Source organism: Bos taurus, chromosome 26 (assembly GCF_002263795.3).
Source record: "Bos taurus isolate L1 Dominette 01449 registration number 42190680 breed Hereford chromosome 26, ARS-UCD2.0, whole genome shotgun sequence".
Classification (NCBI taxonomy): Eukaryota; Metazoa; Chordata; class Mammalia; order Artiodactyla; family Bovidae; genus Bos; species Bos taurus.
The window spans coordinates 24,342,707-24,368,192 of record NC_037353.1 but is presented as its reverse complement, the minus strand read 5'-3'; the positions used below and the strand labels follow the sequence as shown (position 1 = coordinate 24,368,192).

The following is a 25,486-nucleotide window of genomic DNA, read 5'->3' as shown; positions in this document are numbered from 1 at the left end:
GCCTGCTGGTGCCTACTCCTGGCTCAGGGACCCCTCTGTTCCTCCTGGGCTCCTCCATTCTCATATCTTCTCCCTTGCTCCTTAGATCTCCCCACACTTGTTCTTCTGTCCTTCTTCCATCCCAAACTGTTCCAAGTTTCCCACCCCAGAAACGCTTTAGCTTGACCTGTGTTTCTCTGGCTTCCTCCCTTCCTACTCTGTCCTGCCCTCATCTTTCCCTCCAGCCTCAGAGCCAGGGACTCTTTGCCCATCTCCTCCCACTCACCCCTTGGGCTTCAGGATGCATCCGCCCCAGGTGCTCTTGGTCCTCTACCCAGCTCAGGCTGTGGTAGACCAACCCCCCAGTGTTTGTCTGTGCCCTTCCTTCTGCTTAAGATACCCTCTGCCACCACCACCCTGGCTCTCACCTCTTTGCCCCGCTGACCTTCCTCATCTTTCATCCTTCACCCCACCTTCAACATCGCCTTCTCCAGAAAGCTGTCTTGGCTTGGTGCCTCTCTCCTCTGATTCCCCTCTCAATATGGCCTCCACAGCAAATTAGCTATTAGTGCTGCTCTTTCTCTTGGTCCAGTAGCTCCTGGGACCAGAGCGATATTTTATTTGACTTTGGGTTGCCAGTGTCAAATGAGGAGCTCAGCATGCAGTAAACTTTATAGGACTGATCTGAATTTTGTCAGAGAGAAATCAATCACTTGCCCAATGTCCTTAGTTATTATAGGAAAACAAGGGAAGTCAGGATAAAACACTTGCTTTTGAGAACTCTGTGACCCAGTTGAGAACAGAATTGGGAATGAAATTAGCAATCTAGGTCTCCGATGCTGAAGTGGGTGCTATAGCTACGGGTGCCCTTAAGGGTTTTGGAAAAGGTAAGAAGACTGTGGGCAGAGGGTCTGAGAGGGCTGGAGGAGGGCAAGGGCTGGGTGGGATCAGATGAAAGAAGGCTGGGCCGAATTCCGGAGTCAGGAGTGTGAGCAGAGAACATGTTTCTAGAGAAGGTGAGCAGATTCACCTATTTCTGCAATTACCCTCTGTGGGCGCTTCCAATATCAGAGCAGCATTAGTGGATTTTAAGCACAGTTTCCCTGTCCTGGAAGCCAAACAGGAGCTGATTGTGTTTCCAGTTTTGCTGCTTGACTGGGAAACTTTTACTGCAGGCCAGGTTCTGCCAGGGCCAGCGAACTCTCCAGGCAGAGAGCGGGATGTTTCTGGCGTTGGTTCTTTCTAGTCATCACTGGAAGGGAACCTGGTCTCTTCTTCCTGAGTCTGGGAAACCAGGTGCATTTTAAACCAGTCTTTCTCATTAATCAGCTAGACACACCTACTGTGTGCCAGTGTTGGTGATCTGTACCACGGGGGTCACAGTTTCCTCCAAGACTAATGGTCATGACATGACCCACAATATGTAGGTTTGCTGTGTCCCCTGGGGCAGAGGGAGCCCCAGGGCTGAGGCGGTCCAGGAAGGCTTCTAGGAGGTGGTGGGTCTTGATTGAACTTTGGGGAAATTAGACAAACTGAAAGGAGGGAGAGATGGAGCCTTTTCTGGCAAGAACTCCTTAACTGAGACTGACATCATTTCCCTCCTAATATTTTTAAAAATGCTTAGTTGTAATCTATTTCTGTCTCTATAGAATTGTCTGTTCTGGGAATTTTGTAGAAATGGAATCATATGTGTGGTCTTTTGTGTCTAGCTTCTTTCACTTAGCATGATGTTGTCAAGGTTCCTCCATGTTGTAGCAGGTATCAGTACTTTATTCCTTTTTATTACTTAACAGTTTTTCATTGTATGGCTATAATATATCATTTTATTTATCCAGTCATTAGTTGCTGGACATTTGGGTTGTTCTCACTTTGGGGCCATGATGTAATATATATAATATTTTGTAATTCAGGGCTGCTATGAACATTCACATAGAAGTTTTGGTGTGGACATGAGTTTCCATTTCTCTTGGGTAGATGCTTTGGAATATAATTGCTGGGTTTGTATGGTAATTCTATGTTTAACCATTTGAGGAACTGCCAGACTATTTTCCAAAGCAGCTGCACTATTTTACAACCATTTATTCTGTCAACAATGTATGGAGGTTTTAATTTCTCTACATCTTTTTGTTGTTTTCAGTCGCTAAGTCGTGTCCAGCTCTTTGCGACCCCATAGAGTGCAGCAAGCCAGACTCCTTTGTCCTCCACTGTCTCCCAGAGTTTGCTCAAATTCACGTCCACTGAGTCAGTGATGCTATCTAACCATCTCATCCTCTGCCACCCCCTTCTCCTTTTGCCTTCCATCTTTCCCCAGCATCCAGGTCTTTTCCAGTGAATTGGCTCTTCAGATCAGGTGACTGAAGTACTGGAGCTTCAGCTTCAGCAACAGTCCTTCCAATGAATATTCAGGGTTTTCAGCTTCAGCAACAGTCCTTCCAATGAATATTCAGGGTTGATTTCCTTTAGGATTGACTGGTTTGATCTCCTTTCTGTCCAGGGGACTCTCAAGAGTCTTCTCCAGCACTGCAATTTGAAAACATCAATTCTTTGGTAATCAGCCTTCTTTATGGTCCAACTCTCACATCTGTACATGACTATGGGAAAAATGATAGTTTTGCCTGTGATTTGCCAGCAATTTTTGCCTACACTTATTATTATCTGTCTGTTTGATTATAGCCATCCTAGTGGGTGTGAAATGATACTTCATTATAGTTTTGATTTGCATTCCCCTTCACTTTCACTTTTCACTTTCATGCATTGGAGAAGGAAATGGCAACCCACTCCAGTGTTCTTGCCTAGAGAATCCCAGGGACAGAGGAGCCTAGTGGGCTGCTGTCTGTGGGGTCGCACAGAGTCGGACACGACTGAAGCGACTTAGCAGCAGCAGCAGTGGCTAAATGGAAGGGCTTCCCTAGTGGTTCAGTAGGAAAGAATCTGCCTGCCAAACAGAAGACCTGAGTTCAATCCCTGGGTTAGGAAGATCCCCTGGAGAAGAAAATGGCAGTACACTGCAGTATTATTGCCTGGACAATCCCATGGACGGAGGAGCCTGATGGGCTACAGTGCATAGAGTTGAAAAATAGTCAGACGTGACTTAGGGACTAAACAGCAGCAGCAGCAGATGGCTAAGTAATGTTGAGCGTCTCTTTTTGTACTTATTAGTCATTTGTATATCTTCTTTGGAGAAAAGTCTATTCAGATCCTTTGCCCATTTTTAAGTTGTGTTGTCTTTTTGTTATTGAGTTGAAAGAGTTCTTTATATACATGGATTGCAAATATTTTCTTCCATTCTTTAGACTGTCTTTTTACTTTCTTGCTGGTGTCCTTTGAAGGACAAGTTTTTAATCTTGGTGAAATCCAATTTATGTATTGCTTTCTTTCTTTCTTTGTTTACTGTATTTTTGGTGTCGTATCTTAGAAACCATGGTCTAGTCCAAGGTCTTGAAGATTTGCACCCATGTTTTCTTCTAAGACTTTTGTATAGTTTTATCACTCGCACTGAGGTATTTGATCCATTTGGGGTTAATTTTTGTATATGATGTGAGGTAGGGTTCCCTTCTAATTTTGGATGGAATCAAACGGAGATCCTACCCACCTCCCCAGCTGGTAATATTGCTTTTCTCTTTGCATCTAGATCTCACGTCAAATATTTTCTCCTGAAAGAAGCCTTCCCTGACCATCAATCTGACTTAGCCACCTCCCCTGAAGTCAGTTTTGGTCACTGTACTCCATTTTATTGGACCATCAGAAATGACCATGTTTGTGTCTGAAGCCCCATGAGGATAGACTGTCTGACTTACTTCTAGTATGGCTGGTACCTTCTGCAGAGTCTGACACTCAGCTGATGCTCAGGACGATTTTTTGCAAGTGGAAGACTTTTTGCTAAAGGAATTGTATTCCCAGTGGATTTTGCTAAACCTTTCTTAGTGTTTCTGGCCTCCTGGAGTTGGAAGTTGGAGGGCTGAGTGGAAAGGGGTTTCCCAGCAACATCACAGGCAAGTGATCACTCATCTCTGCCCTGATGGTCCCTTACTTCACAAGACGGCCCGTCCCATCCTTGGGCAGCTCTAGTTGGCGAGTTCTTGCCAACATTGGGCAAGACCCGCTTTTCTATATTTTGCATTCACTGTCCACCACCTTCCTTTCGGTATAATTGGAGTTGACCCGCTCATACTGATACTCCTTTAAATATTTGAAACCAGCTGTTGTGTGTCTCTTAAATGCCTTCTCTGGGCTCAGCACCTCTAATTCTTTCAGCTGTTCCTCCTGGAGCCGAAAAGGGCTGGACTCTGAGCCCTGAGTCGCTGATACAGGCCCCATGGACGTGGTGACAGCCATGAGCTCCTGAAGAAGCAAAGGCCCAGCCACAGTTCAGAACAGATGAACCCCTGTCCCCTTGTTTTCTTCTCCCACTTGAGTTGGTGCATTCCAAAACTGGAGGCAGAACTTTGAGAAAAACCACTAAATACAAACTCCCTAACTGGATCTCTTGAAGACGGAGCTGACTCTCTACTAGTACCCATTACTTATGATACTGCTTGCTACTTGAAGTGTTTTTTCAGCTAGTCCGGTGGTCTGTTTGGTGCTGGTCCAGGTCCACCTTGAGTGTGTTAGCTACAAGTTGGCACTGGCCATGGGTACTTGCCATCTACCTCTACAAGGATTAAGTCATGTGCTGCTGCAGCTGCTGACCTTCAGAACCCCTGAAAGGAGTCCAAGGTGGAGACTGGAGGGGAGGGTACAGAACTAGTAGAACAGGTGTTTAGATTGTTAGATGTTTATAGGAGCTGAGTTTACGAGTCCAGTTCTCCTATCTCCTCATATCTAGAAAAGCACTAAAATCCTTCAGGGTGACAGCTATTTCTTGTGACTAGCAGAAAGCTTCATGAGACCAGCAGAAACCTTCTGGGAAAATATGCACTTGATTGTGTGTATTCTCCCTACACTGCTGCTGCTGCTGCTGCTGCTGCTAAGTTGCTTCAGTCGTGTCCGACTCTGTGCGACCCCATAGACGGCAGCCCACCAGGCTCCCCCGTCCCTGGGATTCTCCAGGCAAGAACACTGGAGTGGGTTGCCATTTCCTTCTCCAATGCATGAAAGCGAAAAGTGAAAGTGAAGTCACTCAGTCGTGTCCAACTCTTAGCAACCCCATGGACAGTAGCCTACCAGGATCCTCCGCCCATGGGACTTTACAGGCAAGAGTACTGGAGTGGGTTGCCACTGCCTTCTCCACTCCCTTCACTAGAGTCACTTATATACTGTCCTTCCCCTACTTCTTTGGAGCAGTTTTTCAGAGCTGTCTGAGGTGCTGTCTCCCAGGCTGCAGTCCTCATTTTACTCTAAATAAAACTAAACTAGCAACTCTTATGTTGTGCTTTTCTTTTTTTAGTCAACAAGTGGTTCTCAACCTGTAACAACCTGTAGACTTACCTGGGAGCTCTGAAAACTACCAGTGTCCACCCCGCCTTCCCGGATTCTAATTCAAATGCTATGAGTAGCGCTGGCAGACTATGTTTTTAAAGCACTCCAGGTGATGGTATGTATAGACAGGTTGCAGACTTTGGCTTCAAGAGCTCCACCTTGAACTTGAAATCCCCTTCAGCTCCCCGAGAGTGAGCACATACTGGATGTTGGCAGAATATCTAGGAGCTAACACTAGTCAGAGTACAGGCTGAGAGAACACAACTGTTTTGTAAAGATGGGAATCTCATTTTAAATTTGAAAGCCAAACACAGTCCAATAAAACAATATAGAGATGTATAAAGTGAAATTATTCTATTTTCTTAACCCAAATAACCATGATCATCAATTTGTGACATTTTCCCAAATTTTTTAAATGTACACACACACACACACATATATATATGCACAAATCCCCATATATAACTCCCCTTCCCCCGAAATAAATCTAATCTTATTGTATACACACTGTTTTGTAATATTTTTTCTTTTCTCAATATACTATGAACATTTTCCCTTGATGACACAGAAAGAGCCACCTTATCTTTAATAGATATATGACTCACAATTTGACCATTTTTTTAAACCGATAGACTGTCAACCTTCCTTATTTTTTTGCTGTTTCAAACAAAGCTGCATGAACATCTTTATATATATATATATATATATAAATACACACACACACACACACATGCCTAGATGCACATATACACACACTTGTGTGGATAAGTTCTTAGAAGTAAAATTGCTGTATCAAAGGGAATGCAGGTTTGGAGTAGAGATTGCTAAAATGCTCTCTAAAATGATTGTTCCTGTCTATCCCATGCAACAGAATTCCTAATAACAGCAGTTCGCCTTGTGTCAGAAGTCAAGCTTTGCTGAGCACAGCAGAGAGGAAGGTGTGAGTGTGTCAGATGGCGGGGAGGAAGCGGTGGGGTCACTTCCCCCTCAGGTTGTGTGTGGAGGAATCCGCTGGCCTCTGGCCTTGCCTGGCTGCTGTGTTTCCCAGGAAGAGGAAACCAACCCGTGTGTGTTAACCTCTGCTTGCTCCCCAGGGTGTGACGGGAGAGCGGGGCACGTTCACAGGATGTGTGTGTCCAGGTCAGCAGGCCCAGGTCAGCCGTTGATTTCGGAGAATGTGGGGCTAGAATCGTCCTTTCCGGCCTGGTCCTAGATCGCTGGGCTGCATCCAAGCCCCTTGGAAACCCAGGACCATGGTCCTTTCCAGGGTTCAAGCGAGTATATGGTTGTTTAAAGTTTCCAGGTCTCTAGCTCCTGAATGTCAATATACATCTAGAATTTTTCTCGATTTCTACCATAGAGAAAGCCTCCTCCCCCTATCCCGGGCATCCCGGCACCCTCTCTGAGCTCCTGGGCATTACCCAAGACACCTATGCTCACCTATTCTGGGCCTCTCCATCGGAGGACCTGCTGGCCCAAGGTGGTCAGATGCGTCTGTTCTGATAAACTGGCTTGGGACCAGAGGGAGGTGGCAGGGCTGGAGGAGGGAGGTGCAGAGGTCCAACCACATGCCCTCAGGTACTCTGGAGAGCAAGCAGTGGGGGGCGACACCCAGAGCCCTAGAAGCTGCAGTGCCTTCCTTTCTTGACCCAGGAAGGGTCATTGGTGCCTCCAGAAACTTCTAGGAAAGAGGCAAAAACTCCAGGAGCACAAAAGACTGTGCTAGGCTCTTTGAAGGGGAAGGGGGGAGGAGAGGTCATGTGTGGCCAGCAGCTGCAGCGACCCCAGCACCGTGGTTGCTGCGTCCCTCGTGTTCTCATTAAGCTTCATGGTGGGGCAGGTGTTACCACACCCATGTTACAGATGGGGAGTGGCGGCTCAGAGACAGAAACAACTTCTCCAGTAGCCAGATTGGATTGCGTCTGAACCATGCAAAATAGAGCCCTGGTCCCCAAGCTGGTCTCACTACCCCGCTGCCACGTGGGTGGCCTCAATACTGACTGATGGGTCACCTACAGGTAAAGCAACCGATTGAAGAGCAGATCGTCACGGCTGGGGGCTCCGCCTGGGCTCAAGGCAGTCTGGTGTAGTTATCAAAAAGAGAAGTGGTCAAGCTGCGGGGTCAACACCGCACTTAAACCTGAGCTTCATCACTCAGGAACTTCAGGTAGATCTGTTATTTCTCAAGGTCTCTTCATTTGTTAACTGGAGATGATAACAACATTTTCCCCCACAGAATCAATGTCAGGATTAAATGAGATCATCAAGATAAAGTGCTTAGCAAAGCCTGGAATGCAGTTAAGTGATCAATACGGGGGCATGGCTATCATTTTTATTCCTACTGAAACCACAAGCTCCTGCATTGAAGAGAAAGGTTTGTAAAAAAAAAAAAAAAAAAAACCAACCAAAAAACTGGCTCATCCTGCTGTCCTAGCTCTGCTGACTGCAAGGATGGAGCTTCGGCAGCTGAACCTTTGTAAAGGTCTGTGTAAATTTTGTCAATCCTTCTAGCTTCTACTTTGCACACTCATTTCCTCTCCAGGAAACATGAAAAAAAGAAGAAAAAACGCCTCCGACCCCGAGGGGCCTGCCACAGCCCATCCATCCTTTCAGTGGGGTGCTCCCAAGGATGGCCATTGTTCTCCCGGCCCTGGGCCCAGAGCTATTTTTACTCTTCTACTTTCCCAGGCCGGCCTTGTTATTAGTAGTGTTGGGGGAGAGAGAGAGAGAGAGTGTGTGTGTGTGTGTGTGTGTTCGTTCCCCTGCTCCTGTCCGTCTGTGTCCCTGATTCTTACTTCCTGTTCCCCCCCGCTGCTCCTATTCCTGGTGTCATGATTCAAGTCTCAGGGCAAATGGAAAGAAGTCAGTTCACCCCTCCCTCTTCCTGAGTGTCCAAATAGCTAAGGTCCACTTGGGCACTCACCATGTGCCAGCCCCCACCTTGTGTCATCGCATTTAATGGGAAGCTCCCATTATAAACCATACTTTGCAGCTAACGAGACCCTCTTACTCAGAGAGGCTAAGACACATGCTCAGGCCCACACAGCAGTGAAGTGTGGAAGCTAAACTTCAAACCCACCAAATGCCTTCAAAAGCCATCTTTCTCCTCTGCAATGTCAGTGCTCCCTTTGGTGCTTTTTGAGCCTCATTTGTTGGTACCCCATCGCTCCAGCTGGTTTCCCTGCTTGATTGGTCAGTGTGAGTCTGGCTGCTCCAGCTGAGCTGGAGGGCCTGGAGGTCGGGGTCTCTGCCTCGTCTGTCGTGTGGCACAAAAGCCAGCAGCAGGCAGTAATGTCACTCGACATCAGCTGGTTGCTTTGTTCCTTCACTTACTTAGGGGACATTAAATGAGCACCTCTTAGGTATAAATTGTCTTGCTGGGTGTTAGAATGCCAGGGTCTGCCTTGAAGGAGCTTCTGTTCTAATGGGGAGATATGGGGTAGATCAAACATCCTCAGACAGCCCCAGAGTGAGGTGACCACAGTTCTTCCCATCTTGCAGAGGAACGAATGGAGTAACCAGCTATTGGACGCTTCCTCCAAACCCTGTTGCCTACACACTGCCCTCCAAATTAAATAATAAAGGCCCGGGATGCACGCAAATGATGGCAGGTGCTGAGAGTGACGGATCCCCACTAGACATTCTTGAAGGTGTTTGATACAGTTTAGGAGCCTGCTGACTATCCCCTCCTTCACATCCCTTTAAAAAGCCCTCTTTCCCAAATGCAAGTCAAAACCACAATGAGGTGTCACTTCACACCTGTCAGAATGGCTGTTATCAGAAAGACAACAAATCATGAATGTTGGCCAGGGTGTGGAGAAACGGGAACCCTCAGGAACTGTTGGTGGGCATGTAAATTGGTGCAGATACTGGAAAACAGTGTGGAGTTTCCTTAAAAAATTAAAAATAGAACTGCCATATGATCCCGCAGTTCCACTTCTGGGTGTTTATCTAAAGAAAATGAAAACATTGATTACAAAAGATATATGCACTTTTATGTTCATTGCAGCATTATATGTGATAGCTAAGACAGGGAAGTAACCCAAGTGCCCATCAACAGATGAATAGATAAAGAAGGTGTGAGACACACATATGTATGAAAGTGAAAGTGGTAGTCATTCAGTCGTGTCAGACTCTTTGCGACCCCATGGACTGTAGCTCGTCAGGCTTCTCTCTCTGTTCATGGAATTTTCCAGGCAAGAATACTGGAGTGGTTAGCCATTCCCTTCTCCAGGGGATCTTCCTGACCCAGGGATCAAACCCGGGTCTCCCACATTGCAGGCAGGTTCTTTACCATCTGAGCCACCAGGGTAGCCCATATATATGCATGTGTGTATATATATGTATATATATTCCATGTGTATATATAAGGGAATATTACTCAGCTATACAGAGAATGGAATTTTACCATCTGCAGCAGCATGTTCTGCTAAGTGAAGTAAGTCAGATGGAGAAAGACAAATACTACTTGATTTCGCTTGTATGTGGAATCTAACAAACAGAAATGAACAAACAACAGAAACAAAGTCATAGATACAGAAAACAAACAAGTGGGTGGCCAGAGGAGAGGGGGCGAGGGGAGGAGAAAACAGATGAGAGAGATTAAAAAGTACAAACTTTCAGCTAAGAAATAAATGAGTCATAGGTATGAAATTACAGTGCAGTAAATATTGTCAGTAATTATGTAGTACTTTTGTATGGTGACAGATAGTAACTAGACTTATTGTGGTGATGATTTTGAAATGTGTAGCAATATCAAGTCACTATATTATGCGCCAGGAACTAACATAGTGTTATAGGTCAATTTACTTCAAAAACAAACTTGTAGCAAAAGAGATCAGATTTCTGGTTACCAGAGAAGGGTGGGTGGAGTGGGAATTTGATGAAGGATAAAAATTCCCAGTTGTGAGATAAGTAAGTACTAGGAATATGACGTACAACATGAGAAATGTAATTAACACTGCTGTATATCACATGTGAAAGTTGTTAAGAGAGTAAATCCTAAGAGTTCTCATCACAAGAAAAAAATTTTCTATTTCTTTGATGCTATACCCATATGAAATGCTGGATGTTCGTGAAGCTTATTATGGCAGTCATTTCATGATGGATGTAAGTCAAATCATTACGCCATACACCGTAAATGTATACAGTGTTGTATATCAAGTATATCCCAATGAAACTGGGAGGGGAAAAGCCCTTTTCCCAGAGGAGAGCCTTTTGGCACAGGTTTATAGCGTGTGCATGGCAGCCATGTTTTGGAGGAGTGGGTGGATCCTGGTTCTGGGAGGAGCCTTCTGTGGGCCACACTCCTTGTCTCTCACAAGCCTTTCTGGGGTTCGCTCCTGCTGTGTTTGTTGTGATTGCTCCATAGAGGTCCAGAGGGAGCCTGGCTAGGGTGGTCTGAAGCCTGAAAGGCTCCACCATCTGGTCATGAACCCATACTGAACCTCTGTATGTGTGTGTGTGTGTGTGTGTGTGTATGCATGCATGTGCGCGCTTTAGAGGGGAGGTTGCCCCCAAGTCCAGGCTTATAAGTGCTGCTTATTGCTCAAATCTGCAGTGTCACCTACCCTCCCCACCCCATGAATAATCATCCACTCCAGAGGAGATGTCAGAATTTTAGAGGACTACACCCTGAGGGTGCTCAGAAACGTTAGCCAGGTGGCCACAGGCCATTGAACGTGATTTTGCTGGCAGGGTTGTGGGTTGGCAAAGCTTTTGTACCGACGTATCTATATTCTGCCCCTTGGCCACTGAGAATTTGCTTCTGGAGGTGGGGGTGGTCCCCAGGTGTTGCTGCTAGCGACCTCTTTGGCGCTTTAAACCCAGTAGGTGTTCAGTCATTAGCCAGCCAGTCGTATTTCAGGGTGCCCAGCAGACTGCCAGGCCTGGGATACCTCAGAGGGGTGAGAGAACACAGTTGCTGCCCATGGGGAGACTGGGAGGACATAGTCACCCAAGTGAAATGGACAGGGTGACAGCATGTGTCCAGTGCTGGGTCATCCTGTAATAAACAAGTAATAAACAAAGGCAGTCTAGTAAGTAATAAATAAGTATTAACAAGTAATAAACAAAGGCAGATCTAGTAAGTGGCTAGTTGTGAGAAACAGACTATGAGCACTGCAAGAGAGGACCACAGACTTGCTAGGCTGGTGGGCCCAGGTCAGATGATGAAATCCGGGAGGCTTTCAAATTGGGTGCAGCCAACTGTTATCAACAAGTAATAAACAAAGGCAGTCAACAAGTAATAAACAAAGGCAGATCTAGTAAGTGGCTAGTTGTGAGAAACAGACTATGAGCACTGCAAGAGAGGACCACAGACTTGCTAGGCTGGTGGGCCCAGGTCAAATGATGAAATCCGGGAGGCTTTCCAATTGGGTGCAGCCAACTGTTATCAAGATGAGTCTTTGACACTGGAGTCTCTGCCACTTAATAGTGGGGGTCAGTGGGCCCCAGGCAGAAGGAGAAGGGGCATTAGCCCAGCATTGGTGGAGCCCTTGCCTTGGCAGCAGCAGCCCTAGGATCCTCTGCCCTGCTGGGTCAGCTGGATCTTGGGGATCAACCCGTTCTAATTTGAGACTCCCCTGCCTGTCATAGGACTTAGTATATGGGGCCCTTTGAATAGAAGGTTATATCCAATTGGTACCTTAGGTGGGCTGTCATGATGAACTTCTCCAGCAGGAAGCCAGAGCTGCAATCAGCTCCCTAAATGAGAACTCCCCTTTCCTGGCTGTTGGAATGTATTCGTTCAGACCTCTGTGGCCATAGCCTTTAGCAGCCTGTCCCGAACATTAAGCATCCGTTCATCTGGAAGATCTGGGAAAATGGAGGAACTGGGTTCTGAGGAGATACTGTAACCTCAAGGGACCTGGAAGGCAGTGACAACCTACCCAGGGGACACGGTGCTGTGTCCTGGCTAAAATGTTTCTGTATGCATTAGAAGGAGGGACTCCTTTCTCTGTGTGCCTGCGTCCCAGAGCTGTGGTGCACAGTTTGGGGTGCAGAGTATAGGCTAACTTTTGGCCCCTACTTGTCCCGGGCAGTCTTTGGACAGTAAACAACTTATACAACTATATGCGACAGCCCTCGTCTTTGCCAGCTATTCCCACCCTGTGTTGGTATAAGCAGGTGAAGGAAGGTTGTCATTGGGTTTCCACTTGGTCGAGGGCCAGGGGCAGCTGGCAGGGGTTTAGGGAAAATAAGACCTCCTCAGTAAACTGAGCCACTGTGCCCAAGTAGAGGATTTCCCCACACTTCCTAGCTTCTTGCCTCTAACTGTACTTTTCATCAGCATAGGGAGCAGTGGGTGCTTACTGGCACTTTCTAATTAAGCGTGGGCAGGTCCCAGGCCTTCTAGGAATGATTAGGCCATAGCTTTGGGTCATTAATTGGTCACAGTCCAGATCTGAGCATGGCTCTCCCTCCACAGGAACTGGGCTGGGCTTCAGTCTCAGTTCTCTGGAGCTGAGCTGCTGGTCTGATTTGCATCAAGGCTGTTTCCTTGTTGAAAGGAGCAGGACTTGGAAGTCTTGGAAGCCACAGACATTTCTGGGCCTAATGAGCTGAGCAGATGGAAAGCGACCCAAGATGGCCCCAGAGTGGGTGGGCTGGTGGAACGGAGGCATCGCAGAGTTTCTGTAGTTGCGTCTGTGGAGGAGGGTGAGCGTGGCAGGTGAACTTGAGACTCTAGGGCTTCCTCTCTGGGGGAGGCTGAATGCAATCCCTAGATGCTTGCCATCTGTCTGAAATGACCAGAGATGGGGAAATAGAATCCATGCGTTTTTTAATCCAGAAGGAAGGGAAACTCCACCTGGGGAAACATGACTCCAAGTAAAGTGCGTGCAAGCAGAATGTTTAATTGCAAACCTTTCTTGAGACCCGGCTGCTGGGTAACCTTATCCTGGTCATTCCTGCAGCCAGAGGAGGATTTACCTGGGCCCCTGACGCAGACCCGGTGAACAGAGCTGGCTTTCTCCAGTGACCTCTGCCCTGTCCCCTTCCCCTCCACCTGCTCCTTCTCTGCGGTTCATCCCTAGGGTTTCCCACACAGCCAGCTCAGGTGGGCTTGAGAAACTCTGATGTGGGGGTGAGGCAATGGGAGCAGGGCTGGAATTATGATGATCTGGGTGCCCATCTGGGCTGATGATCTAGGATGATCGAGATTTGGAAGCAAGCAGACCAGCAAACAACGAAGTAAAGGGGCCTGGAGGGTATCCGTGGATCTTCTGGACTTACCTTCAGGGAGGCCTCTGACCCTTTCTTTAGGTCAGGGTTTACACTGTTTGTCCAGGAGGGTGGGCTGGGCATGAGGGTGGGAGGCTCTGGCAAGTCCCAGAGGTCTGGGAGAACCTGGAATGGGGGCTCATTTCCCCACTCCCACATCTAGTCACCAGTTGTTCAGTCACTCAGTGTCCGACTCTTTGTGACCCCTTAAACTGCAGCACGCCAGGCTTCCCTGTCCTTCACTATCTCCCAGAGTTTGCTCAAACTCATGTCTATTGAGTCAGTGATGCCATCCAACCATCTTATCCTGTCACCCCTTCTCCTCCTGCCCTCAATCTTTCCCAAAGTCAGAGTCTTCCAGTGATATGGCTTTTCACATCATGTGGCTGAAATATTGGAGCTTCAGCTTTAGCATCAGTCCTTCCAATGAATACATAGGGTTGATTTCCTTTAGGATCTATTGGTTTGATCTCCTTGCTGTCCAAGGGACAGTCACCAGAGAGCCAGTTTTTCTTGTGGGTTCAGGTCAAGTCTTAGATAGCAACAATGCCCTGTGACTCTTCGACCGTTTTGAATAGTAAAGGAGGAAGGGCAGGCGTTCTTGGTCCTGTGCTGATCAGTCCTAGACTAGGAGTTAGGAAGCCTGGTCTCCTGTCCTCGCTCTGCCACTTACAGGGGGAGCACACCTGCGATGAAACCACCGTAGTGGGTCAGGCCGGTGGCTTTGAGGCTGTGTGCACAGAGCAGAGGAAGAGCCTGAGGGTCTGAGAGGCTGGGCTGAGGTCTCACAGCCATGATAAGGAAGGTCCTAAGAGTGGCTGACTCCAGAGTCTGTGCCTCTTCCCTGGCGAATCGCCATCCTAGGTCTTACGTTCCTCCTTTGCAAAAGGAGGGGCCTTCCAGCTGCCAGAGCCAGCGAGCCTGTGATTAATTCTCCCTGGGAGGTGACGGGAAGCCCCTAATTACTAGAGAGGATGGAGCAGGGGTCATGCTAAGCCCAGTTAAGCCCTTCCTCTGGGTCCCGCTTGGTTGGCCAGGGAGAAAGACTGCTGTCTGATGGCCTGCGAGTGAGGGCAGGCTCTTTCCAAGAGGGCCCACTCATTTGGGGCCTCCTTCTGGCGTGTTGTGCATAACGTCTGTACGAAGGGGAGATGTGGGTGGAAGGCAGTTGTAGCCAGCAGGATTTGGGATTCAAGGAGCTGGAAGTCAACAGGGGGGATGGGGTGGGCTGTAACCCCCAGAAAAACCCCAGAGCATCCGGCCACAGTTGGTGGAGCCGGTTATGTATGAGAGTTTCCTCTGTGTCCGTCTGGTTTTGTAGCATTCTTCACTGTTGACTTCTGTCTGGGACAAGTTCTGTCTCTTCTTGGTCTCAGGCTCTCAGAATTAGTCTGCCTCCCCCATGTTCCTCAAGGGTTGTACAGACTTCTCAGATCACCCAAAACTTTATTTAAAAAGATGCCATTCAGTCTTGATCACGAAGTTTGATTAAATATCCCCACTCCTGAATTTACATATAGGTAGACAGTCCAGTGTAGTTAAGAGCATAGGGATTAAACTCAGCTGGACTTGGGTTCAATCCTTTGCTCTGTATTTTCCTAGCTGTGTGACCTTGGGCAAGTTATTTGGCTTCTCTGAATCTCAACTTCCTCTTGTGCAAAATGGGGGTGGCAGTGGTAGCTACCTCATTGAGCTGAAGATTAAATGAGCTAATGCATATGAGTGCTTTACACCGTGCTGGCACATAGTAACCATTACCTAAATGGTTTCTACAGTTTATTGTATGAGATATATGTTTATATATGATATAAAGTAAAGCATATCCCTGGATGTTTATTTATGTCAGTAGTTTATTTTGGGCTTGTGAGGACAGGGACAGCCTTTTCACTTAATGTTCTTTCTTGTTGGGATCACATAAAACATGTCATAAATACCCCATTTCAGGGTGGCAACACTCAGCTGTATTTGCTTTGCTTTATAGCTGTCTCCTTGGGTGCGTTTCAGAACAAACACTCCGCACTGCACGAGGCTAACTCTGTGACTTAGAGATTGGAGTGGAGAAGGAACTAGATTCAGGGCTTGTTTCCTTGGCTGTGAACTGAGCAGCCAAACATACAGCCTCACACTCCTGTGTGCAAAACCCTTGCTGCGGACTCAGTGTTCGTGCCTCCCCCAATCCCTCCTGCTAAGTCCACATGTTAAAGTCCAGATCCCCGGTATGATGGTATCCGAGGTGGAGCCTTTGAGAATTAATTAGGTCCAGACGCGGTCATGAAGGTAGAGCCCCAGTGATGAGTTTAGTGTCCTTACAAGAAGAGAAGGAAACCAGAGCTCTTGTCTCCACCGTGCGAAGGTACGACACGGTGACCAGGAAGCAGGTTCTACCAGGAACCTTGATCTGGGGTTTCCAGCTTCCATGACTGTAAGAAATAAACATTGTTGTCTAAGCCACCCAGTCTGTGGAGTGTTGTTACAGTGGCCCAAACAGATCAGACAGCCCTGCTCCAGGCAGTGAAGCCCACCACTCTGATGCCAGGGTGTCCGCACGCACCTCCTCTTCGCTCCCGTTCCTTCCTTTTCACGACCCTGGCTTCTCTGGCCACTTTGTTCCCCTCTCTGGTGGATTTCCCCTCACACCTCCTGAATCAGAATCACCAGGCAGAGGCCAGGGAATAGGGATTTTTACTGAGCTCCCCAGGTGATTCGGATGGACAGGGCATTCTGGCAAGGGGACTGGTGATGGGGCCTAGAGCTGCCCGGTCTGCTCTGAAGGCAGAAGGAGCAAACATCTTAATGCTGGGTCGGAGACCTCACAGCAGGCACCGGGGGAAGTTCAGCAGAGTAGCTCTGAGGTTGTGTGGGGGACCCTCCCTCTAACCGAGGCCTTGCCCAGGAAGGCGTGTCTTTGTTGTGGGTTCAGGTGAGAGGAACAGAAATGGTGCGAACAATAGGCCAGATTGTGTGGGTTTTCTCCGGTCAGCAGTCCTGCCCACCTCCTGGGCCAGGCAGCCTTCCATGGTGGCCTGAGGCCATCAGTGGTCCAGAGCCTGACTGAGCACTGGGAACTGGGGTGACACTGGGAATGGGGTCCTGAAATGCCTTCATTTCAGAAAAGTCTACAGATCTTCCACACGCTAACTTCCCTCCTGCACATCTGTGTCTCAGCCAGAAGGCCAGTGTGGTCATTCAATGGGGCACAGTGTTTGCTAGGCACCGACTCTGTGCCGGGCGTAGAGCTAAGACTCAGGGACACTGGGATGAATCACACATCTCTGAAATGCTCACAGGCTCCTGAAGCAGGTTTAGAGTGGGTTCCGAGGATCAACTGAGGCAGAATCAGCTGGAGTGGTTTGTTTAAAACATAGACACCCAGTTTCAACAAACATACCGCTCTGGTGAGGGGTGTTGATACTGGGAGAGGTTGTGCAAGTATGGAGGCGGGGATAGAAGAGAACCCTGTGTACCTTCTGCTCAGTTTTTCTGTGAACCTAAAACTGCTCTATAAAAATTGTTTAACAAAAGAAAATGTAGATGGCTGAGCCTCCAAAACCCAGGTCTACTTATGCAGAATTGTAGAGGGTGGGGTTCTGACATCTGTGATTTTGGAAGATGCTTTGCAGGATCTCATTTACCGTAAAGTTTGAGAATCAGTGGAAATTAGCTACTTAGATTTTTTTTAAACAAGCCCAAATTTATGTTCATTGTATAAAGTACATAACAAGAAGATGGAAATTAAAACCACTTGTAACCCTACCCACCTAATATAATCATCCTTAGCATTTTATTGAATACCCTTCTAGGTGTGTGTGTGTGTTTAGACATGTGTGTAGCATCCATGTATACCTGACACTATGCTAAAGCCCTGGGGACAAAGATGAGAGAAAGAATGGTCTTGGTATGGAATACCCACAGTCATGGGAAATGATGATTGGTGCAGCTTGAGGCCCTGCCTTAGATACCCACTCACCTTCTCTTACCTGTCCCCCACAGGTATACATCATCAACGTGACCTGGTCCGACTCCACATCCCAGACCATCTACCGGAGGTACAGCAAGTTCTTTGACCTGCAGGTGAGTGAGTCTGAACTCAGGTGGGGCCTGGTTCCATATGAAGTGGCCTGAGCCTCTGGTGGGCTAGCCTGTCTCATTCCTCACTCATCCAGAGACCCCCTTCCAGCAATCTCAGGATCAGAGTTTAGACAGAACAGAGGGATGAAGGAGGGCACCTTGGCAGTCAAGCTGGGCTGAGCTCAGTCTTGGATGTTGCAGACAGACACATGGGGCTATGTTGACTTCTTAACATGACTGTTAACAGTCATGCCTTGTCACCCTGACGCATTCGGAGGCTGGGAAGATGGCCGTGGGTGCTGTGTGCCTCAGCAGACATGTGTCTATAAACATACAGAGTGAGACACAAGCCACCACATCATTGTAGGCAAAGAAAAGCAAACATACAGAAAAGACTGAAACAGAAAATAAGCAATGTCTTCAACTACAGACACAAACTGGGCATACCACTGTGTCTGTCTAACTGAATAAGGCTCTGCTGTCCTGTTTGCATGCATATATAATATGTGTGTCTCTTTCCCATACCCAGGCATGTCACATGGTGGATGGTAGCATGGGTCCCACAGCTCCAGTGTAGACACCTCCCTTGATGTCAGTTAATTTGGCTAGGCTTCTTTAGGTCACAAGCAACAGTTTCACACTCATACTGGCTTAGATGAAAAGGAGACTTGGTTGGAAAGATATACCAGGGAAGCTTATGCAGTCAACCAGATGGTGGAAGGGAAAGTGAGACAGTGGCTCCAAGAATGCCTGAAACAAGGCTGTGCTCCCTCTGTCTTGTCTTGACTTCTCTCTGGGCACTGTCCTCAGCAGTTTGGCAGTCAGTGGCTCCCAAATTTCCTACCTTGTGGTTTCCAACAGCAGAGACTGCCTCTCTCCCAGTTCTAAATTGAAAAACCCCAGGCAAGACTCTGATTGGCCTGACTTAGATCAGGTGCCCTCTCTGCACCAATCATTACAGCCGAGGCTGGAGGGGCATGAACACCAACATGGCCACTAGCGGGCCCACCCCTGTTTATCAGAAGCTGAGAGCTTCCAGACTCTTCCTTAGGGCCATGAGCCTGGTTTAGGCCTATTAAAAACACAAAGAAGGGACATCCACCGCTGGCCCTCACAACCGAGTTCCACTTCTTCCTGTGGTGGTGAGTCATCTTGGAGATGCCAGGCTTGCACGTTTACCTCCAAGTACTTGATTTTATCCCATTGTCCTTATGGCTCTGCCTATGAGATGAGCCAGAGGTGAGCCAGCTTCCTGCATTACAAATCCTCTCTTAATCGACAGTATGGGATTGCGAGCCACTCCTTACCCTTCTCCCTTCCTCCTCTTCCCTCATCAATTCCTGTCCAGTCTCCTTGTGTCCTTCTGGTGTAAACTGTTGGAATTTGCTGATACCCCCTCAATGGGTATAGTGTGCTGGACAGGAAATGATCACTTAGTTGGGGAGAGGGAACCCTGAAAGGACTCATTGATGAGCCAGAAGGGGTCTGAGAGCCAGCGGAAACTCTCAAATCAGAACTTTTCTTCCCCCCTTTTCTGTTCTACTCCCCCACCGCCTCCCTAGTTACAGAATCTCACAAGGAAGGAATGCTGCTCCCCCCACTTCTCCCTTGCCTGGAGGGCTCATTTCCTGTGTGTCGAGAGAGGACACAGGGCATGAAGCCGCTTGTGTGATGCGCTAGCCCTAGTCATGAGCATGGCCAGGCCTGTCCCCATGGGTCATCGCCACCCTGTAGATGCAGTTTGAAAGGGTGGTTCTTCGGAATTTAACCTTTCAACCAAGTATCTTTCAGAACTTGACTTAAGGACGTATAGTGGCATTCATTTCAGAAAGCCTTTCTCATTTATCAAGATCTCTGATTTTAATATGGCGGCTCCTAAAAGACGAAGAATAAACAGCATTGCTCATTCCATCTCTGGTCACTGGTGGCTCTCAGATCTCAGTTCTGAGCTGAGGCCCTGGGGACGCATTTCCTGAGGCCAGTTGCTGGCTCTGTCACTCTGTAACTCCGGACAGGTTCCTTAACTTCTCCACTTTCTCATCTGTGGAATGAAGATTCGAACGGTACCTACCCAGTAGGGTTGTTGTGAGGATTAAATGAGTGAATCCATGTTTCTCCCGACACATGGTTGTCTAGTATGTTACTCAGTGTTAATGGTGACCAGAATGCTGGGATGCCTGGTTGAAGGGTGTGGGGGCTTAGTACCTCCTGTCATGGTATTGCTTTCTTGTTTCCCGCCCTTGGCTTCACTCTGCTGAGGAGCTGTGCAGTGCCCAGTCCTCTGTCAGAGTGTTCAGAGCCCCACCGGCTCTCTCTGGAGCTTGCCATTCAGGCAGGATGGAGTGAGTTGGGAGTGGGGGTGTGGCCCACAGGGGCCTGCTCTCAGAATCCTTCTGCGCCTCCCCTTGTAGGCTGAGCTCCACATTGGAACCCTGGAAGTCCTGGGCTGACTAAGCCAGCCTGGGGAAAGCTGCTTAACTGGCTTTACTACCTCATGGTTCTGATTTTTCTGGGGATCATATACTTTATATCCCAAATATTGCCGGAGATATACTAAAAAGTTATTCATTGTTTACCTGAGATTCATATTTTATCCTTTGTCCTCTATTTTCACTTGCTACATCTGGCAGCCTTAGGCTGACTGTGCATGGTGACAGTGGAAGTATAAAGACGAGGAAGCCAAGGCTGGAGTGAATTGGCCTTTGGTAAGGCCTCCACCCAGAGAAGGCAATGGCACCCCACTCCAGTACTCTTGCCCGGAAAATCCCATGGACGGAGGAGCCTGGTGGGCTGCAGTCCATGGGGTTGCACAGAGTCGGACACGACTGAAGTGACTTAGCAAGCAAGCAAGGCCTCCACCACATGTGCACTTTTGCAGAGCAGAAGTGGCCCAGGCTGAGGGACACTCAGTTGAGAACAAGGTCCTGTCTTTTAGAGGTCTGTATCTGATAGGGGAAATAGGCTTTTAAGCAATTAAGTCCACTATAGACGAAATGAATACTAGATTGAGGTACAAGTAACATGCTGAGGGATGGAGAGGAAGGAAAGAACATTCTTGGGAGGGGGCAGCTAAGAAGATGCACATATGGTTTTGATTGGTGACAGAAGCCAAGAGCGAAAGAGCCAACCACCCCCACTCCAGGTTGAGGGGATTTGGTTGCTTTTTGAGATTTATAGTTATTGGGGTAAAATGTGTCCCTAACTTATGTCATATTTTTTTCATTTATGTCTGCTTGTCTGCCTGCTCTTCATGTGTCCATCCATTCATCCATCCATCCATCCGTCCGTCCTCAATCCATCCAGTCTTAAGTGCCTACCTTCTATGTCCCAGGCATGATGCCAGGCTCTGGGTGGGGTTTATTGGTGAGCAAAAGCAGATCTGGTTACTGCTTTTATGGGACTTACAGCTTAGTGAGGGAAGACAGGTTTTAGTTTAAAATATACATACATATTATTTTATACTATGCTAAATGCTGCAAAGAAAAGCACTATAGACATGTTATAGGGAAACGTTATACTCTGTTAGAAGACCAGGCTTCCCTGAAGAAGTTAGTTTATCTGAAAAATCAGTGAGTTCTTATACTTTATTTTGGGGATCAGAGTTTCTTTTGTACATCCTTTCAGACATGCATGAATGTACATATACAATTCTGATCACCTTCTTGGTCATTCACACCCACCTCAAACCCTTCCAAGGGAACTAGAAGAGGACCCCCTACTCTGCCCCACAGCTTCTCTCCCTGTGTCTTCTGCCTTGAGCCTTCAGACTCAGTGGTTCTCCTTCCTTCTCACCCAGGAGGCTGCACCCTGAGCCCAGCTCCTCCTCCTGCCCGCTGGGAAGCACCAGATACGGAGCCTTTAGACCTGTGCTACCCAGCGCAGTTGCCACCAGCTACACGTGGCTAGCTACATTTAAGTTAATTAAAAAACTTAAATTTTAAAAATTAAGTTTAATTTTTTAAGTAATTTTTCATTTACTTGTTTATCTGGCTGTTCTGGGTCTTCACGGCTGTGCAGCTTTCTCTGGTTGCAGCACGCGGGGGCTGTTCTTCGTTGCAGTGCTCAGGCTTCTCATTGCCGTTACTTCTCCTGTTGCACAGCATGGGCTTTAGGTGTGCAGGCTTCAGGAGTCACAGCTCTTGGGCTCTAGAGCACAGGGCTCTACAGCAGATACAGAACTTCTCTATCATCTCAGGAGGTTCTGTTTGTCTGGGCTGCCTCTGACCATCTGGGACACACAACAGGCTCCATCTGGCTTTATGCCCACCCAGGCATGCTCTGCCACTTCCCAAGGCCTCCCCAGTTGTCCTCTAACATCTTCCAGGGCCCCTGCAGCAGGAGGGAGGCTGCATTCCACCATGACTTGCCCCATCCATAGACAGTTCAAATTCAACAACTCTTCCAAACACCTCTTCTGGAAACCAGGTCAGTTACTAGAGAGGGCTTCTAAGGGCATTTCAGATGTCACATTGGGAACAGAGAGAGGAGAGGCTCTTGGTCTCCAAGTGGAAATTGGTTTCTTCTAAAAATAATTCACCACTCAGCCCTATCTGACCAGGAAAGGGACCTGTCCCAGAGGGAGCCGGCGGGGACAGTGTCTGATGTGGAGGCCTGTTTGGTTATAAAGAGCTTAGGTTATAGGAGGTGGATGTGGAGGTGGAGTTAAGGGGAGAAGGAGGAGGGAGAAGGCCTGCAGATGCTCTTAAGTTGCCTTCTTTTTGGCGCTGGACCATATTTCCAGCCTCTGTAAATTTCCTCGCACAGCTCCTTCACTGTTAAGTGTCTTTTCCAAGGCCTGGCCCCATTGAGGAAGGACCGGAAGGCTCTCTGAGGCTCCGGCTCCATCGAAGGTTGTTTCACAATCCGATTACAAGACGCGGGGATGCAGTAATTGCTCTGCAAACACTGACTCCGTAGTGCTGCTGGCCCCTTAGTCTGAACTCCGGCCAGTGAGTGCACGGGGTCAATATTTGATCAGACCAGGGAGAGGCCCTTTAGCCTCCCCCACGCTGTTTAGAAGATAGAGTTAAGAAAGCTGTTCAGGTTTGCTCTAAAGGACTTAACCTGTTTTGAAGATCTTTTTTATCTCTCTTCCTTATTCGTCTCTCCAGCCTGTCCACCCTCTTACCCACCCAGGGTCACCCAGCCCTCCAAAAGCCAGGCTAATGATGGGTGAGGAAAACTATAATCCTTGAATCGTTAATAACCAACCTTAGGAGGGATGTGTATGTGTGGGGGGGCATGTTCTGATGTAATGTATGGAGAGTCATAGGATCACGGCATTTTTATAATTAGAATTCTACTTCCAGTCCATCATTTCACTGGTAAACATCTATGCTCATTTTTCTATTCATTAAATTTATATGAACTTTAGTTTAGTTTGGTGTCCAGAGCAGGCCTCTGCTCGGGTCAAACTGGGGTGATCCTGTGCAGGGGTCAACTTGAGAGTAGAAGAGGTGTCTGGGGGAGGTGTCTTTCTTGCCGGCTCTTTTAATCATCAAAGCAAGCCCTGTGTTGTTTGAGATCATTGACCCTAGACTAAAGCCTGGAGGAGGTAACTTGCCAAGTTCTAAGAACAGTTTTATACCCAGGATTCTAGAGAGTTCCGGCACCTAGTGTGGCAGTTCTAGAACCAGCGGTGCAATGAGCTGAGGCTCATTGTGATTGCTCACAGGCCCCAGACAGACAAGAACATTGACCTTAACCGAGATCAGTTCCCTATCCCAGGAAGCCTCCTACTGTTTGCCACGGCAAAAATGGGAACATAGAGGGTGCCTAAGTAAATTGTTGTCTCATACCACTTCGTACAGCAGTCAAAAAAAATGAAATTGTCCTGTGGATGGAGCGCTAAGAAATGTTAATGAATGACCGATGCAAGTTTCAAAAAATTGTATGACAGTAGTTAGGCAAAAACAAGATATATCTTTTACAAATACATACACAGAATAAATGCATAATTATTCTTAAAAGGTCTGGAAGGATGCGTTCCAAACTGGTAATGGAGTTATCTCTGAAAGAGGTTTGGGGACATGGGTAGGAGGAAGGGCTTGGTTTAAGGGGAATCTTAGCTTTCTTTGTAATGTTTTACTTTTTTAAAAAAGGAGAATGGGTTCATATATTATTTACAACATTATATATAACAATTAAAAGGATACCTGTGGGAGGAGGTGGGGAAAGCGGGAGGTCTAAAATAAACTATGTCTCTCCTGGTCGTTACAGTGTTTGTGGAGGTCGTCGTTCAATCCCTCAGTCATGTCTGACTCTGTGACCCCATGGACTGCAGCACGCCAGGCTTCCCTGTCCTTCACCATCTCCTGGAGCTTGCTCAAACTCATGTCCATTGAGTCAGTGATGCCATCCGACCATCTTGTCCTCTGTCGTCCCCTTCTCCTCCTGCCTTCAATCTTTCCCAGCATCAGAGTTTTTTCTAAAGAGTCAGCTCTTTGGATCCGGTGGCCAAAGTATTGGGGCTTCAGCATCAGTCCTTCCAGTGAATATTCAGGATTGATTTCCTTTAGGACTGACTAGTTTGATCTCCTTGCAGTCCAAGGGACTCTCAAGAGTCTTCTCCAACACCACAGTTTAAAAGCATCAATTCTTCAGCGTTCAGCCTTCTTTATGGTCCAACTCTCACATCCGTACATGACTACTAGAAAAACCATAGCATACACTATAGTATAATGGGACAGAAAACACACAGGTTAAAAAAAATAGACATGAAGAACATATCTAACAAGATAAAGTGAAAATGATGATTAAAATCATATTGCCTCATATTTACTGAACCAGCATTCTAGATCATTCCTGTGGAATGAAACTGATTAGACTCCATTACAGCAAACCCCAGGGATGTGTCCAGATTATCTTGTCAAACTGGAATCCTGTGTTCAAATATTGCGTACAGCACATGAACATGTGTGTATTGGGCCAAGAGACACTTGGGTGGTGGTTCTTGTGTCATGATGAACCACACTGAGAGCTTCATGGCTGTGGAGTGTGGTGGTTGAGGGTAGGTAATCCAGGGCTAGGGAGGTTAGATTCCAAGACCAGCTCTATCACTTACTAGCTGTATATAACCCTCAGTAAGTTATTTAACCTCTCTGTACCTCGGTTTTCTCATCTGTGTGATGGGGATAATAAAAATACCTGCCTCATGGGCAGGATAGAAGGAATGAAATGAGACAATCCATGTAAAGAAAGCTCTGAGAATAGTGCCTGGTGTGAAACCCCTAGACAGAGAAGCTGAGCCTTCATCAGTTATGTCCTCAGAAACGTAACTCCAAGAGAAAAATAGCTGGACATCCCCACTCTAGCTGGAGGCCAAGGTTTCTTCCTGTGCCCCATTTATACTTCACTTTCACCAAATGAAGTTTATACTTCACTTTCACGAAGTGGTTATGTCTGCCGCCTCTGTCTGTGAGAGAGGCAGGTGGTGGTGGTAAGGGTTTCACAGATAACTCTTTCACGTCCAAAGTGTAACTAATTACCAACCCACCTTCCTCTGTTAGGAAAACACAGCTGTTTAGAAACTAATAATTGATCAACAGTTTCTTCTTGCCCTTGGAAAGAGGCATCTTTCAGATTCCCGACGGGCACAGGGGGATTCAGGGGAGCCCTGTGGGGATTCCAGTAGCTCCTGAGAATTCTGTGGCTGGCCTCCCCTCCCCCAGGAGCTGGCTCTGCCTCAGCAGCTCCCTTTCATCTGGCCCCGTGGCCTGAGGGTGAACTCCAGCTTCCTCTCTGTCTCTACTGATTTCCACTTTGGCAGTTCTGCCTAGCATAGGGGTGAGGATGGGCA

The 25,486-nt window shown here is 47.5% G+C and overlaps 1 protein-coding gene across 4 annotated transcripts in view; it reads left to right on the top strand.

Annotated features, from left to right (window-relative positions):
• Nucleotides 1–25,486, top strand: part of SH3PXD2A (SH3 and PX domains 2A) — a 249,288-nt gene that overhangs the window by 42,401 nt on the left and 181,401 nt on the right. For all 4 annotated transcript variants that reach the window (XM_059882031.1, XM_024985923.2, XM_015460723.3 and 1 more), the window contains exon 2: nt 17,611–17,691. In XM_059882031.1, coding sequence (XP_059738014.1) covers nt 17,611–17,691 — 81 coding nt within the window. The remainder of the gene's footprint in view (nt 1–17,610; nt 17,692–25,486) is intronic.